General features: G+C 47.4%; 2 protein-coding genes across 2 annotated transcripts in view; both read left to right on the forward strand.

Annotated features, from left to right (window-relative positions):
• Positions 1-16,595, forward strand: part of LOC134867399 (titin-like) — a 196,592-nt gene that overhangs the window by 30,305 nt on the left and 149,692 nt on the right. The window contains 4 exon segments of the mRNA XM_063887937.1: positions 10,915-12,351; positions 12,354-14,729; positions 15,423-15,701; positions 15,989-16,552. Coding sequence (XP_063744007.1) covers positions 10,915-12,351; positions 12,354-14,729; positions 15,423-15,701; positions 15,989-16,552 — 4,656 coding nt within the window.
• LOC134867378 (titin-like) lies at positions 694-10,116 on the forward strand. The gene is made up of 2 exons (XM_063887914.1): positions 694-3,489; positions 3,531-10,116. The coding sequence occupies exons 1-2, from the start codon at positions 694-696 to the stop codon at positions 8,070-8,072; spliced, it is 7,338 nt and encodes a 2,445-aa protein (XP_063743984.1). The 3' UTR covers positions 8,073-10,116.

Raw genomic sequence — 16,595 nt, forward strand, 5'->3', positions numbered from 1 at the left:
TTGGCATGAAGGTTCTTCTGATCTCATCCCAGAAAAAGGCGCAGGATGCGTATCTTTTAAGGCTTCCGGACTTGCTATGCTCTTTAAAAGATATGGAGGTTCACTGCATCTGGAACTGACCCCGTCCTCCTGCTAAATATTTCTTAGCCTGGCTTGCAGATAGTGGGATGTGATTCCTGTGGTTTGCACTAAATAACACCAGTAAACTATATTAGTTCGAATAAACGCCTTCTCACCCAATTCTACAGCTTCATTTGTTTGGGAATATAAGATATGTTTTGGAGAGCTTTGCCTCCCATGGATACCTTTGCATTTATTTCCTCTTAAGTTTAAGGATTAGAAAGGGCGTTTATTCTCCTGTCTGCAAGTCAGGTAAGGAATATCCTAGTACAAAGCAACTAAGTAAAACAACAAGCGAATGTAAGCAGCCAGTCTTGGAAACAAAATGCTTTTTAATGATAATAAAATAATTTATGTTTTGAAGAAATTTCCACAGACGAAGGATCAAAACTTCCTGAAGGTTTCTAATAAAAAGAATCAAGTCTTGCGTTTATTCGAACAAATATGGTGAGTGAAATTATTTCTTATGGCATTGTGACTCCCAGCATGCATTTAATATTCCATTAATGATTCATTCAAATCCTTTTCTCTCGTTTTACCCCCCGAGGCCGTTGTTCTGACTGCTCTCTGTTTATGTTTGCAGAGCTGTTTTATCACAAAGAGGGAACACAGCAGAGCGGCAGCGAACTCACCGCCACCCGGCAGCTGAGAGGAGCCTTCTCCGACACAGAAGACTTACCGGATCACGGCTTGGTGTCGGTCAACCGCTGCTCGAGCAGAACCTCCTCCATCAGCTCCTGGACAGAGAACATTAAACCTTCATTCACCAAAAAACTGAAATTCCAATCAGTCCTAGAGGGAGAACCAGTAGAGTTAAAGTGTAAACTGGTTGCATGTCCTCAACCCACCATCCTTTGGTTTCATAATAATAAATCTATTCCTAAAGAGCGTAGGCGTAGGATCGGCACTGAGAGCAAAATGCATTTGCACACCACCAGTCTGTTTATCGATTGTATCAGAGAGAAGGACGCGGGCAGTTATAAGGTAATGGCGATAAACACGGAAGGTTCTGCTGAGTCCACAGCGTCACTTCTGGTGTCGCTGAGGGAAGAGCAGTCCGCTAACTACCTGGGCTTTGTTAAACGTTCTGCACAAGCCCATGAAAGTGCGGAAACCATGGCTGAGCAGAGGAAAGAGAGGAAGTTCAGGGTCGACCTAAGGTGCGTAGGGTCTCCGTTTGACAAGATGTCTAAAGTTCATCAGGGGCGATCTCGATCTGTGGACTCTCTGGTGCGTACCGTTTACTTCAAATCTGGTTCGCATGCGAAAGAAAAAAAGGTAACAGAGAAAGAGTCCAAACGTTTGGAGACTGCCTCAGAGCGCGCCCCGTCTCCGCCCCCAATGTTTGACCGGTCCGAGCGCTTTAACGACAGACTCAGTGATATCTACTGCGACCGGCGCACCGGGGCCAGGTTCAGTGACAAGTTTAGTGACAGGTGCAGCGACAGGTACAGCGACAGGTTCAGTGACACAGAGAGCCTTCACAATGAGGTGAGGACTAAACTTACCACACTCCAAAAAGCTGTGAAGCAGAAGAAGAGGCTTTCTATCTCCACCATGTCCTCCTCTGAGTTTGAGTCAGAATCAGTTGCCAGCGAGTCGAGTTATACCGATTACGTAGAGAGGCTCAGGGTGAAACCGGCCTCTCTGCCCGATGTTCAGCAATTCAATCGACCCTTCGATTCGGAGGAGGGTCCGAGTGAGTTTAAAAGTAGAAGCAGGGATCCGTCAAAGCCGCGTTCAAGGCATTCATTTGAGCCTCAGTCCAGAACCAGGGCCATCCAGATCATGAGAGGTGAGTTGGTGGATACAATGGTGTCAGAAAGGATATCAGGTGAAACCTATTCTGAGACACGGGAGGATAAAAAGGTGGAGAGTTTTCTCGAATCACGGGCTAAATACAAGCAAATGCTAAGTGAAAGTCACGGCGTTGCTACTGAGGTAAAGATGGAGTCAACAAAGGTCAAGGAACGTCACCATGAAGTCCAATACTCTGAAGGATTAGCGTACCCAGGAACATCCACGTACACTGAAAGCAGTGGATCTGTTGATCTACCTAAAACAGACACATCGAGCAGGGAGAAGTTCCTCGGTGGACAAGCATCAGCAGAAGACAGAGCCACAACGGAAACCGGTGAGCAATATGAAGAGGAGGGTGCAGGGTTGAGGGCTCACTATGAGAAGAGCCTGGATGAAGAAAGGATGCAGTGTGAGGAAAAACTCCTGGCACTGCGCATCAGAAAATGGCAGCAAGGGAGTATGATGGCAGAAGAGGAGACGTTTCACCCTGAAACTGATCTGCCAACCCCTTCAGAGTTGCAGTACATGGAGCCAGCGGGGCACAAGTACACCCAACAGGAAGCAATTACATCAGAAACTATAGAAACTGAAGCCTCATCTTTCCATAAATCCCCCAGAATGAAGGCAAGGATGGAAGATCCTGAATCGGCGACACCCAGATCACCTCAAGTAAAAGCCAGCGGAGAAGAAGCACAAATATCTGCCACAGCAGAAGCCCAATCAGCTCCACTAACGCTGGCACAAAAGTCTCCCAGAATAAAAGCAAGAGCAAAAATTGAAGTGGAGTTGTCGCCACGAGCAAAAGCCAGGGCGGAGGACAGACTCGGAGAATCTCCCAGGCTAAGGCAGGCCAAAACTACCAGAGAGAGGGCCCTTGGTGAAGGTGCAACGGCAGAAAGACTCAAGCAACATGAAGAGGTTTCTGGAGGGGAGTCTTTGAGGGAGCAGTATGAGAAGAACCTGGACGCTGAGCGGATGCAGGTAGAGGAGAAACTCCTAGCCCTGCGGATCAGGAAATGGCAGCATGGTATGCGAATGTCAGAGGAAGAGACGCCTGAAACTGATCTACCTGCAGAGACACAGTACGTGGAGTCCGAAGGGCACATTTACAACGAGCAGGAGGCGGTGGATAAGAGGGCAGCTGTAGAACATGCCACCATGTTGGCTCCAAAGTCCCCTAAAGCAAAAGAGAGAGAGGACGAGACCTCCGCCCCCTCGCCTAAAGCCAGAATGAAATCCAGACAAGTAGAGTTGGAAACTGAGGCTTCAGTGGCACAAAAATCACCTAGGATAAAATCAAGAGGAGTGGAAGCATCACCAAGAACTAAAGTCAGAGCAGAGAAGATGTTGTTTGAGAAGACAAAAGAGGAACGTGAGCTCCAGCTGTCGAGGGAGAACTTATCCGAGCTGAAGAGTGAAAGTGAGAAGCTTGTCAGCGAAGAGGAGGCTCTGAATCAGCGGATTATGAAGTGGCAGGAGAACGTTTTGATGGAACAAGAGGAAGCTGGGAAGCCAGAGTCCAGCTGGGCAGAAGGTTACTCTAAGATCCAGGTAGAGAAGACCACAGAGGTCGGAAGAGAATCAGTTCCTCAACCTGAAGTGGTCCGAAGCACAAAGATCTCCCCGGAAAAACGGCTAAAGAGAAGTTCCTGCTGAGCGAGCCAGTTCCAACCGGTTTCCAAGATCAGCCGGGTGAGAGTCTGCAGTGGCCCCCTGCAGAGGGTCTGCCTACAGAGGGCCGGGAGACCAGGCTGCAAAGGGATAGTGAGTACTTTCTAAGCGAGGAGGAAGCACTGGCTCAGCGCATCCTGAAGTGGCAACAGGATGGTGCTGAGCCAGAGGAGGTAGCTGAACTGGAGTCCGAGTGGTCTTTGGACAACCAAGGCAAACAGCCTGGCTCCGGGACGCTGTTTGAGTCCCATGGTGTCCATTCTCATCCAAGTGAACTTCCTGCTCCAAGTCTTTGTCAAGAGGCAGAGATGAGGCGGAGCAGGCAGGAATATGCAATGACTGTTGATACATCCAGCAGCCAATGTTTCCAGTCCGATGTTAAAGAGGAGAGGGTAATGAGAGAGGAGACAGGAACTACCAGAGAGGGAAGCGGTCTGAGACAACAGGAGGATATTGGAGGTGTTAAAAGAGATGAAGTAAGCAGCGAGTCCATTTGTTCAAAACAGGTTGGAGAAATGAGTGCAGAAAGCCTTGAACTCGGAGCTATCAAGAAGGATGAGAGGAGAGTCCGAGAGGAGGCAGATTTGAAAGAGGGAGTTTACCAAACAAGTGCCAGAGTCTCCCGTCCAGTGTTTGTGAAAGAAATATCTTCTGCTCAAGTAAAGATTGGTGAGATGACAGAGTTTACCTGCCAGTTCCAGGGTGACCCTATGCCCACAGTCACCTGGCTCAAAGATGGACACCAATTAGCCCACAACCCTGACTTTGATATCATGAGCAAATTGAACACATCAAAGCTCACCGTCTTCTATCCAACTACAGACCACGAGGGGACATACGACTGTGTCATCACCAATAAACATGGCAAGTCCCTCTGCAGCGGCACTCTTGAAATCTCTGACAGAAAAGTGATGAGAATGTCAGCGGCCACACAGGAAGTGGTAGTTACAGAGGAGCTAAAGAAGGGAGCAGTAACCCAGGAAAGCTTTACTCAAGCAGAATTAAACACCTACGCGGATTCTGGAAAAGCAACCCTACAGGTGCCTCAAGTGGTGATCCACAAACGCCACTCCTCCGATAAGTCTTTCAGCTCCTCACCCGTAGAAATCCGAATCACCGCGGCCACGCCACTCCCTGAGATGAGAGAGGAAATCAGAGAGGACGAACCTCCGGCGGTCACAGAGAAAACCTCAGAAGTGCCAAGCGACGAGGGTGCATCTCAGACTGTCAAACACAAATTCACTTTCTCCTTTGACACGGTTGGTGAAGCTCCTCACACTGTCAGCGAATTAGAGAATGTCAGCAGTATCTCTGAGCCTGTGCAATTTACAGAGGGCAGTGGTTTTACTCCAGTAAGGAGGTCTCTTGTTGGCTCAACTGAGGATGCAATGAAGGCTTCCATCATCCACACTAAAGACAGCATCCCTCGGAGTTCACAAGTTCCATCGGAGTTGGTCAAAGCCCCAAAATCCAGGCCTAGTATCTCAAGAGAGCCTCCCGCTGTATCCGGCTGTGGTCTGCAGGCTTCTGCCGCTGTTATAAAAGTCGCTCAGATTAAACAAGCTTTTGAGTCGGACTCGCCAGATGCATTACAGACCCAAACCTCTCCTGAGGAGCAGAGAGAGGAAACACATTTCCCTGAGGAGTTTATACCTGCAGTGGCCATGTCCCTTGACCAGCAGGAACAAGTCATTGACACCCTGCCTGCAGAAGATGCTTTCAGTCTTGCTACTGCTATGACAGGTTATCCTAAAGCTCTTCCTGTCTCTTCAGAAGTATGCAAGATCTCTGGGATCTCTGGGGATGTTGAAGAAGGTGCAGTTTCAGCTGAAAGCTATGGTGAACTTACACAGTTTGTGGAGGAAGTACAGGAGTCTCCCGACTTGGTCAGGCCTAAAGCACAGAAACCAGCTCCATTACCAGAAGAAGCGGATGCATGTGAAATGGAGATGGTGAGGGACGAGCCTGTGCGTACATTTGACAGAACTGGCAGCTTTTTCCCTTTCCAGCCGGATAAAGTCCCTGCAGCAAAGCGCTCTGTTAAGACCTCAGCTCCAGCGGAAGAAGCCGTCAAGCCTAAATTCATTTCTAAATCTCTCAAAATTGAGAAACAAATTGCAGTAGAAGGGTCTTCCTCTCCTCTGATGGCTGACGTTTACAGTACTTTACTTGCTGGCGAGGAGCTGGTTTCAAATCCAGAGCCCTCCTTGGACAGCGGTGTCTTCCTCAGTATGCCGGAGTCCCAGGCTAACCTGACAGAGGTAGCAGAGGAAGTGGCTGGGGATGAAGTTAAGCCTGATGTACAAATCAGGAGTAAAGATGAGAGCGTTGAAGTCATGGAGCCAGAACCTGCAACACTTATTGTTGAGCCTAAAGGAGAGGACACAGTTGAACCTCTTGAGGATGCTGCTGCTGCTTCTGAGGGACATCAAAGCCAGGTTGCATCCTTACAGGAAGGAGATTTGGACAAACCCAAAGCCGGAGGAGCGGCGGCAGCAGTAGCAGCAGCTGGCTCCATGGAGGAAGAGGAGGTCACCTTTGGTGCTGTGTATGACTTTTACAACCCTCCAACAGACTGGGGAAGACCCCTGTCCCCTGAGTCTGAGATGTCCATAGAGATCGGCAGCACCGTGAGCGAGGACCTAGCCGAGGTGACCGAGCGGTTCTACACCCCAGGCTCTTCCACCGAGGTCTCGCAGCCAATTGCTGAGTCCTTCCAAACCCCCAAGTCTCACATGACCTTTCAAACTCCAAGTTCGGATACTTCTGGTGGGTTTAGGACCCCTAAGGAATACCCCTTCTCCCCCATGGATCATAAGCGACCCTCGACAGCAGGCTCCAGCGAGAGGTTCTTCTCACCAATGCAGTTCCTGACGTCTCCTGGTGACGAGGGCATTGAGACAGTGGATGACAACCTGTACCTCACCAAGGGACTTGGATCTATAGGACTGTCAACCCTGCAGGAGAAAGTGCAGGGAATCCCTCCGGCCTTCCTAAAACCTCTCATTAAGAAAAGAGTGTTTGAAAATGACTTGCTAACATTTTACGCCGAGGTGTTTGGCCTTCCTTCCCCCGAGGTGAATTGGTTCTGCAACAAAACCCAGCTGTTGGTCAACGACAGAGTCAAAATTGAGAGAGATGGTGATAGCATCTCGCTAACAATTCACAATGTCACAAAAGCGGACCAGGGGGAGTACATCTGCGAGGCCGTGAACTACGTTGGGGAAGCTAGAAGTGTTGCTTTAGTTGTAGTCGTATCGCAGGAAGTCCGATTCATGCCGGCCCCCCCTGCTGTCACCCATCAGCATGTGATGGAGTTTGACGTGGAGGACGATGATGATGACTCTCGTTCTCCTTCCCCTCAGGAGATTCTGCTTGAAATCGAGTTGGATGAAAGCGAGGTGAAAGAATTTGAGAGGCAGATTAAGATCATCACCATTCCCGAATACACGTCCGACAACAAGAGCATGATCATCTCTCTGGACGTGCTGCCCAGTCTTTATGAGGAGGGCGTTGTGGACTTTGTCACGCAAGAGCATGATGATTTGAAAATAGCTTTCGAGGTCACTGAGATGCCCCCTAGGTTTATTAATCCCATTTGTGACATGGAGACCCCCGAGGGCACCGCCGTCATGTTCGAGTGCTCCCTGATGGGGATTCCCTCTCCTATTGTATCCTGGTTCAAAGGTGACAAAAAAATACCTCACAATAACAAAAAGTACCTTTGCTCGTCCGATGGAGACAACCACTTCCTGAAGATCTCTAAAGTCACCACGCAGGATAGCGGCGTGTATACCTGTAGGGCTATCAACGTTGTCGGGGAGACTCTGTGTCGGGCGTCTCTGGTCGTGTTGAACGCCAAAGCTTTCTCAGGAAAGTCCAGAGGCAGGGAGTTGACTGCTGTGTCTTTGGGTAGCGCCAAAATCGAGCCTCAGAAGTTCGACTTGGTTGTTGGCAACACGTCATTTGACAGCGAACAGGTCTCAGAAATTGAGCTTGAGTTTGAGTTTGAGCAGGAGGCAGATGAGTCGCAGCGGGCGGTCAGGCTGGTGGCTAAAACCGACCACGAAATGAGCGAACAGGGAGAGAAATATGTTAGCGTTAACTTTGACGTGTTTGCTGAACCTGCAAAAGATGACAAGATAGAGTTCAAAGGGAAGTCCTCCGATATTTGTAGCTTCCAGTTCCAGGTGACCGAGACGCCCCCTAAATGCGTCATCCCTTTGACTAACATTACCGCAGCGGTAGGGACGCCAGTTATCCTCCAGTGTCTCGTTAGTGGTAAACCCAGTCCAACTGCTGAGTGGTACAAAGATGGAAACCCCGTCACAGACAGCAGGTGTATAATCCAGGAGAAAACGGCAGGCCATTTCAATCTGCTCATTACTAACGCCACCCAGAGTGATGGTGGGGAGTACAAATGCATAATCCAAAACACAGCCGGGTGCATTGAGACTACCGCGCTGCTCAAGGTGTTTTAGAGGGTTGAGGCTATGGTTGCACAAAGATCCATTTACTACCTAATTCATTGTATTGTATGTTGCTGATTCTTGACTTCTGTAGGGGTGTTTAAGATGTGGTAATAAAGATAAAGGCTATTGATAATAAGATTGGCTGACCAATAAAAATCTACAAGCTGCTTTATGACTAAAACTCATCCGTCGGGATCTGGTCCCTGTCCTTCAGAACTTTTCAGAATGTGTTTCCTTAATTGGTTGATAATTAGGGATGCACCGATTGCAAAAATGTCGGCCGATACCGATACCGATGTTTTACTATGTAACCTGTAATGGTAGCACAATGCAGACTAAGGCAGCCTGTCCCTCTAAGAGAGGGGGGGGATACGTATGTGCATGTGTAAGAGCGAGAGAGAGGTTGAGCGAGCCATAGTAAGTTTCTGGAAGTTAACGGGAGTAGTAGCAAGTATAACAAAGTCACAGATATAACGACGGCCTCCCAAGAACACTGAAGGATGGATTTAATTTACCGGTCCTGCAGACACCCGGTACACGGGGCGGAAGTCCTGCAGCATGCAGCAGCTCCTCACAGAGGAGAGGAGACCCCCCCTCCCCCTCCCCCCGAATGACTTTAAAGTTACGGCAGACCTACAGTCACTGATCCCATCCTTCAAAATGATGCCCTGACTTCAGATTTAAAAACAACGACGCTAATGCGACTTCTCCCGGTCACATAGCAAAACAGAAACATCGGTGATGTCTCTTATTTACCGATGTGCCGATGGTGGTAAATAGGACTAACATCGCCGATGCTTCTCACCGATGTATCGTGCATCCCTATTGGCAATTAGTTGGCTCATGATTAACCCTTCCACTAAGTTTAATTTCAGTCAGGCCGGTCATTGGTGGACGGAAACTAAATATGTTTACCTTATGAACCCTCTTTTACTATCATTGCTTGCTTAATGCAAATGGCAATTACCTAATCTCAGACTCTTCCAAATCAAAAGAAGACTCGTCTTTGTGCAACCAGCCTGATATGGGGTGAAGGGGTTTGAATGTGTGTCAGTTTAAAATGCATTTCTGTATTTATTTATTGTCAGCTGTGTAAACTGTTTTAAGTTTTGGTAGAAAATCTGGTTTTATGTTTGCTTTTGTTTTCTGGTAACACTGAGCTGCTTTGAGACTATCCCAACAGTATATAGTCTCTACAGATCGATGACCTCATGAGAGATTGGTCTTTTTGTATTTACAGTCGAGAAGCTCTCAGGAATGTGTCGATGGTTATGGAGAAAAACATCAAATGTACTCAAAATATAGAAATACATATCATTAACGTAAAAGAGGTTTTAAATAATTGACATCAGCTGTTTGTCAAAAGCTGCATAGCCAGAGTAGCTGCTTAGTGCTCCAGGTAAAGTAGCTTCCATTTAAATAATGCAACTTAAAATGTTGGTTTGTGTTTTAACAGTTACGATAAATTCCGGCATGGTTTGAGCTGAAGTCCATTTAAAATAACATACATTTAAGAAACGACACCCAGTGTGTAATAAAACAGTGTTTTAACTCCAAGTCTTTTTGTATATTGACATATTCGTTAATTTCAGAAAAGAAATGATTAACAAAAATGTTTTGAATTGTTAAAGTTAAACTCAGTTAATGTACTCATAACCTCAGCAGCGTTATTGATACACATTAGGAAAGTATTTCACAGGTTATCAACTAAAGCTCACATCTGGAAACTTCACAATTCGTACTGGGAATGATTGGGTTGGTGGTTTCTGTGGGATTTAGATTTTGGAGTTGGATGTTATTCATAGGATTTTAAAGCGAGCTGGTAAATCATAATCAGTAGTCAAAATTTTAAAAATGGATAATACTGTGACACTTTTTAAATGTTGAGTTTTGATGTTTTGTAAATACGTGTAATTCTAGGAGAGGATGAGTAGAAACAGGGAAACAGGGCAATTCAGAAATCTGGCATTGAGATAGAACTCATGGTGTATTTGTACAGACGTCATGTTGGTTTGTTTCAGAGTTTATATAATAAAACATTTAATGATTTAAAGTCTGAGTATTCTGCTTTGTGTGCTGCTCCCTCTCCTGTAGTTCTATAGGTGCATGTCAGTGGTCTGCAAAGGAGAAAATCCCAAAGTTGCTGAACATAGTGACATCACTAATTCATACAGGTTAGAACTGTTGGTCCATAGTTTATGTATCAATAACAGATACTTACAGACAGAATGCGGCTGTCAAAAACCACAGTTGATGTGTAATAATTCATGTTATTTAATAGGTCTTAAAACCCAATCACAACTCTCTAGTTCCTGGTTTTTTCCGGAACAAACTGAAAGATACGGTTATTACCAAAAAGTATTTTATTTTTCTGATTTAATATATTTATATAACCAGAAAAGTAAATCATAAATCTGTTGGGGGATATTATAATATGTTGTGATGCATTTCATGCTCTGTTTGTAGTAGGGCTGCCCTCTCTCATCACTCAGTTCACTAATTGTAGGGTCTTTATAAAATAAGAGACATTCTTATGAATTATCTGTCTGTCAAAACAGAACATACTAAATAAAGACTTCTGGAAACATAAAGAGAAATACAGTAGTGATTGAACATGGCGATTAGTCCCTATTATTTTATTTGATATATTTCTCCGTTTTTATTAACCATAACATTTTTTGTAGCTTCATTATTTTTATAGGTTTTAAATATCTTTGATCAATTGGAAAAATAATCCTGAGTCTTTGTTTTTAAGGGCAGCCCTAATTCTTGCATTTCCAAATTCAATGTCAATATTCTAGCTTCTGTGTTGTGGATATTGTTTTGAGTGTTGCTCAATATTTCCTAACAGAGCGTACTAGCACCACCATCACCACTGTGGAGGAACAAGAGGAGACCTACTACTCTGGGGTCCAGTTACCTCAGAAAACTAAAACACTTGAACTCTCACCAGAATCCAAACGCTACTCTTCCTCTTTAGAGAAGAAAAAAGAAAAGCCAGTTTTCCTCAGCCAGCTCGCCCCGGCGGCGGTAACCACCGGGGAGACGGCTAGACTCACCGTCAGACTTTCCGGCTTTCCAAAACCCACCGTTAAATGGTCTCACAATGGAAAAGTGATTCAGAGCTCGTCCATATACAGGCTGATAGAGGAGAAGGAGGAGTATACGTTAATAATCACAAAGGTCACAACCGAGTATGAGGGCGAGTACTCCTGCACCGCCACCAACCGATTAGGCCAGACAACCTGCACCACGTACCTCGAGGTTAAGAAGCCTGATGTTAGCCAGGCGGAGAAATGGGTAGAGAAGATGTTTAAGATCACGGGTCAGCCTCCAACTTTCACAGTTCAGATCCAACCTGTGCGCTGCTCAGAGGGAGGAGAGGTTTCCTTAAGTTACAAAGCTAGCGGGGATCCAATGCCCGATGTGAAGTGGTTCAAAGGGGCTATCCAGATCCAGCCCAGTAGAAACTGTATCATTATAGCCAACCCAGATGGATCCGGCTTTGTTAATATTAAGAGCGTCAAACAGAAAGATAGCGGCCTGTACACGTGTAAGGCCTCCAACCAGTTTGGGGAGGCGTCCTGTAGCGCTCAGCTCGTTGTGTTCAGAGAAACCGTCTCTGTTTCACGCAAACAGGAGCAGGTGACAACGGTTCAGAAGAAAGGTTATAAGGTTTCAATGACAGAACAGGCAACAGAGTCGCGCCTGTACCAGGTTAGCCTCCCGGGTCAGGATAGAACCAGGTCTGATCAGATGGTTTACACCATAGGCACGGAAGACCGTCAGATAATTCCCAGTGAGCAAGTGAGCTCGCTTAGAGAAATAGATATCTCCTCCGCCACTATTCACCGCGAGCAGCTGACCCACCAGGCAGCAGTGCTCCAGTCTCATGAGGTAGAGGAGCGGGTGTCGGTGGTCCCTACCCACCCAGGTCAGGTTTCCACCGTCCCTGTGAAACAGCTTCACATGGCGGCATTTACATCCTCCGTCGAGGAAAGTCAGGACCTCACAGAGCAGCACTGTGATCGCATTCTCAGCCCTGAAGTCATCGAGCTTCAGGCGGCTCGAGAAAGGAGGTCAATGGTGATGTCAGCCGTCGCTGAGGAGCTCACACCGCTGTCCACTGTTAGCACAGAGCTCCTGTCCGACCGGAAGACTGCTACTGTCAGGCCCTCATCAGAACCTAAACATTTAGTCAGCGGGCATCAGGTCGAGTCACAGCTTCCCATCCTAAGAGAGCAGTCTAAGGAGATCCCAGAATCACAGGCAGAGAAGGGGTATAAGGTTAAGAGGGGGTTAAGATTTTATACTCTGCTCAATCTGCAGAGAAGCGGGTGCTTTCAGAGGGCCACACCACTGATTTAGCAACAGCAGATTCTGCTGTGAAGCCGTCTGTAAAGAAAGAACAGCACCGACCTGTCTTGGCGTCGGTTAGCGAGTCCAAACAGACTCTATCCAAGGAGACCGATTTCTCCATGCAGAGGCCCTCTGAGGAGACAGCCCATCTTTGTAAGGATAAAATAATAAAGGGTGCTCTAAATGCTGAAGAGAAGCAAATGTTACAAGCTGAGTCCACACAGCAGTTTCCCAGTCTGGACAGTGCCATGTCTGTTCAGTCCCAGGTAGAAGGAGAGCAGTTGTTGCACCTGCAGGTGATCACAGATCAGGACCTCCTTCCATCTGAGAAGAGCTTTACCTGTGAGAAACCAGCGGCAGAGCAGGCAGGAGCCCGGAAGAGCCCGACTCTGCTGCATGCTGTTAGCCAGGATGAGCAGAGGACAGTAGTTTGTGAGGACACGTCAGCATTCGAGGCCAAGGCTAGCACCATGACCATCCAGCCCCAGAAAGAGTCTCGTACTCTGCTGCACCGGCAGTCAACCCAACCTGTGGAGGCACTGCCCAAAGAGGGTATTCTCGTTATGGATAAGCCTGACCAGCAGGTAGCGGCGCAGAAACAGGAAAAGACTAGAAGTCATGCAGCTACCTCAGAGGAGAGGAGGGAGCTGACAGCAGATTATCACACAGAGCTGGATTTGTCCGTGACCGGCATTCAGTCGCAGCTCCGGACCGAGCCCAGGCCTCAAAACATCCTGCAGCTCTCCTTCCAGCCCATGAGGCTTCCAAAGGAGACGCCAGTCACCTCGGACGTCAAGCAGCAGCGAGCTTTGGTGCAGAAGGAGGACCGCTCACACGTGATGCATGTCACCACTGTGGCGGAGAGTCGGGCCCTACAAGAGGGCCATACTGAGGGTCTTACAGCAGTGGATAAATTCACCTGCCAGATGGCTGTCGAGCCAAAATTCCCCACTGAGCCAGTCCAGATAGAGGAGAAAGAGATCTCAACTGAGAGTAGTGTCCTTTTAGAGGCAGCCCAACAGGACTTTGCTGTTCAAATCCAGGAGGGCCAGTCAGTCAGGCAGTCCATAGTGATGGACGAGAAGCGAGTGCTGACCGGTGAGCTCTCTCAGGAGATCACCAAGTCTGAGTCCACTAAAGTAACCTTCACCACGCAGCCCAAACTGTCCCTAATGGCCTCAGAGTCCAAAGACAGCACTGCTCTTCCCAAAGAGATGACCTTTGTGATTCAGATCCCCAAACCCTTCAGTCTGAATATCCGGCACCAGCTCAGAGACGCTCTGCAGTCGGCTGTGGCCAGCGACCAGCCGGTGTTACTGGCTGACGTCGTAGAGAGGTTGCAGGCTGTTGAAGTACAGGAAGTCAAGGTTCAAAAAGAGCCAAAGCGGGCCATGTTTACATACCTGATCACAACCACAGGTGCCCCCATGGAGATCACACTGGCTATTGAGGGTAAATACCCTCAGACCGCTGACCTCCGGACTGAACTGCAGGCAGCTTTCCACTCCATAGTGTATCAGGAAACCCAGGTTCTCACCTCGGAGCAGCCGGGGACTATGCAGCTAGAAAAACCTCTGAGGGCGCAGGTCGCCTCGGCACGCTGTAAGCAAATGCTGTCATCCATGGTCGAGACTGTGAGCGTGGCAGAGAGTGCCGTGGGTTTCACTGCCGTTAAATCTCAGGCTGCTGCACTGAAGACCGAGTCCAAAATGGCTGTTGAAAGTGCTTCCGCTGAGCACCAAGTTGTGGTGCAGGAATCCAAGGTAGCAAAGATAGAGCAGAAATCCCAAATCAAAGTTTCCAAAGAGTCCCACATGGCTTTTGAGCAGTCGGTGCAGGTGTCAAGGCAGGAAGTGAGGTCAGTTAGCATGAAAAGCAGGGAGAAAGATGTAGCAGCGACTCTACTAACCACGACTCTGCCTCCCACCACCGTCCCTACTGAACAGGTGGTGGGCGTTAGCATCCAGGATCACAGGGAGGAGACCTTTAAAGAGGAAATCACAGTATCCAGGTCAGAGCAGAGAGAAATCCCCGTTATAGTCACCTCCCTCGAAGACATATCCATAGATGAGGATAGTAAAATAACCCTTAGCACCACCATTAAGTATGTCTCAAAGGTAAACTGGTTTTTCAATGGGCAATTGGTAAAATCTGGCAAAGAGTTCAAGTGTTGCAAAGACCACGACACATACACATTGGTTATCAACAAAGTTGTGAAGGAGACGCATCAAGGAGAATATGTTTGTGAGGCTGAGAATGAAGCCGGCAGGACTACAACGTCTTCAAGACTCACTGTGGTCTCAAGAGGTTTGATAACAGGATACAATGATTGTTTCATTCATCCATTCATCACACTTTCTCCAAGAACAACTAATCATTCACTGGTTCATTCAAGACCTTTGTCCTCACATCAAATGATGTTCGGGTCATTCTGGTCTCTATATTCATTTCATTGTTCGGCATGAGCACCTTCAGCGGGTCCCTGGATGGTACTAACTCACCATTTCTTGTGTGTTCCACCTCTTTGTATGCCTAAAGACCAGGATTGTCACAGCCATTCAAATTTAGCACAGCACTCTGTAGCATCTCGCTTTAATGGTTGTCACGATCCTGGCCTTTAGGCAACTTTCATGGTGTTTCCATAGTCACTTTGGCATGTCAGTGTCAACAGGTTCCTGTGTTTAAACCCATTCTCTATCACAATCCTTCAGGTCCATTCTCTCCACAATGTCTCTGCATGTTTCAGGGTTCAACCTGACATTGCTTCATCTTTCACAACCTTTCTGTTCCTTCAGCCTGAACCCTAGCCCCATGACAATCCTGCACACATGAAAGCAGTGAAAACATGGGGCTAATGTTCTTGCTGTGTTTCTCCTCCACAGTCACTCCTGTATCCACCATTGTTCCACATTCCTCCATTCCTGTTCCTGATATGTCAGTTGTTATTTTTAAGAGTGTCACAGAGGACTTACATTTGCTTTTTGTCTCTGTGTGCCTCAGTGCCACCTGTCTATAGGCAGAAAATCCAACCCCTGGACATAAACATCGGCGGACAGGCCAAGTTTGAATGTGAAATCGAGGATGCTCCGAGTGTGACCTTCAAATGGTACAAGTCTACCATCGAGATCAAACAGAGTGACAAGTACCGCATCCTCAGCCGCCACAACGGCTCCTCCCTGGAGCTGCTGAACCCGATCAAAGCCGACAGCAGTGAATACACTTGCAAGGCTTCAAACCAGCACGGCACTGCCAGTTGCACCGCCTCGCTCATCGTCACCGGTAAGACCCTGATGGGACCTTTTTATTTTCAATTACTGCTTTACATGTGTCTGTTTGAGAGAGAGAGAATTATATGCATTTGTGTTTCCCCCTGAATCCTTATGGAGCAATGTGGAATCAATGTGTTAGTAAAATGGATCTGGTGTCACATTCGGGCATTTGTAAACAAGCTGGGATCTCATGTTTAAAGCTGTTGAGATTCCACAGGTTCATTTTGATGTTGGTGTATTTTTCCCCCTTTTTATGATATTAAATTCTTACTTGTATGTTTTACCTGCTCTCCATAGAAATGTACCCACCGGTATTTGTATCAAAACCAGACCCAATGACTTTGTATGTGGGCAAGCAGGCCGTGCTCCAGTGCTCACTCACTGGAACGTCACCCATGGAGGTTGTCTGGCACAAGGACAACATAGCCGTCTCCTCCGGAGGGAACTATGTCATGAAATGTGAAAAGAACAAGTATTCGCTTCAGATTAAAAGTCTTGTTGTGGCTGACCAGGGGGTGTACCTGTGCAAGGCCTCCAACAGTGTTGGCACTGCTACATTTACCACAGAGCTCAGGGTCATCAACAAGCCCAGCTTTGTTAAGACCGTTGAGCCAGCGTCAGTCGCTGTCAATGACCCGCTGAAGCTGGAGTGCCAGGTGGACGAGGACACTGGTGTGACCGTCACCTGGACCAGGGACGGTAAAAAGGTCCACCAGAGCATGGATTGTAAACTTTCCTTTGAGGATAAGGTGGCTGTTGTTGAGATACCCAAGTCCATACTGAAGGACTCTGGGAAATATGTGTGCACAGCCGCAAATGAGGCAGGGAGCTCCTCCTGTGAGGCCGAGGTATCAGTTCAAGGTAAGATCTTAGAGCTGATCGTTCCGATACGTTTGATGAAAAC

This window comes from Eleginops maclovinus, chromosome 7 (genome assembly GCF_036324505.1).
Source record: "Eleginops maclovinus isolate JMC-PN-2008 ecotype Puerto Natales chromosome 7, JC_Emac_rtc_rv5, whole genome shotgun sequence".
Lineage (NCBI taxonomy): Eukaryota > Metazoa > Chordata > Actinopteri > Perciformes > Eleginopidae > Eleginops > Eleginops maclovinus.

Bases quoted from the DNA above. Each gene is read 5' to 3' on its own strand.
- LOC134867378 (XM_063887914.1), top strand. From the start codon at position 694: ATGTTTGCAGAGCTGTTTTATCACAAAGAGGGAACACAGCAGAGCGGC. The intron at 3,490-3,530 runs GTCGGAAGAGAA...AGTGGTCCGAAG, and splicing joins AGGTAGAGAAGACCACAGAG to CACAAAGATCTCCCCGGAAA.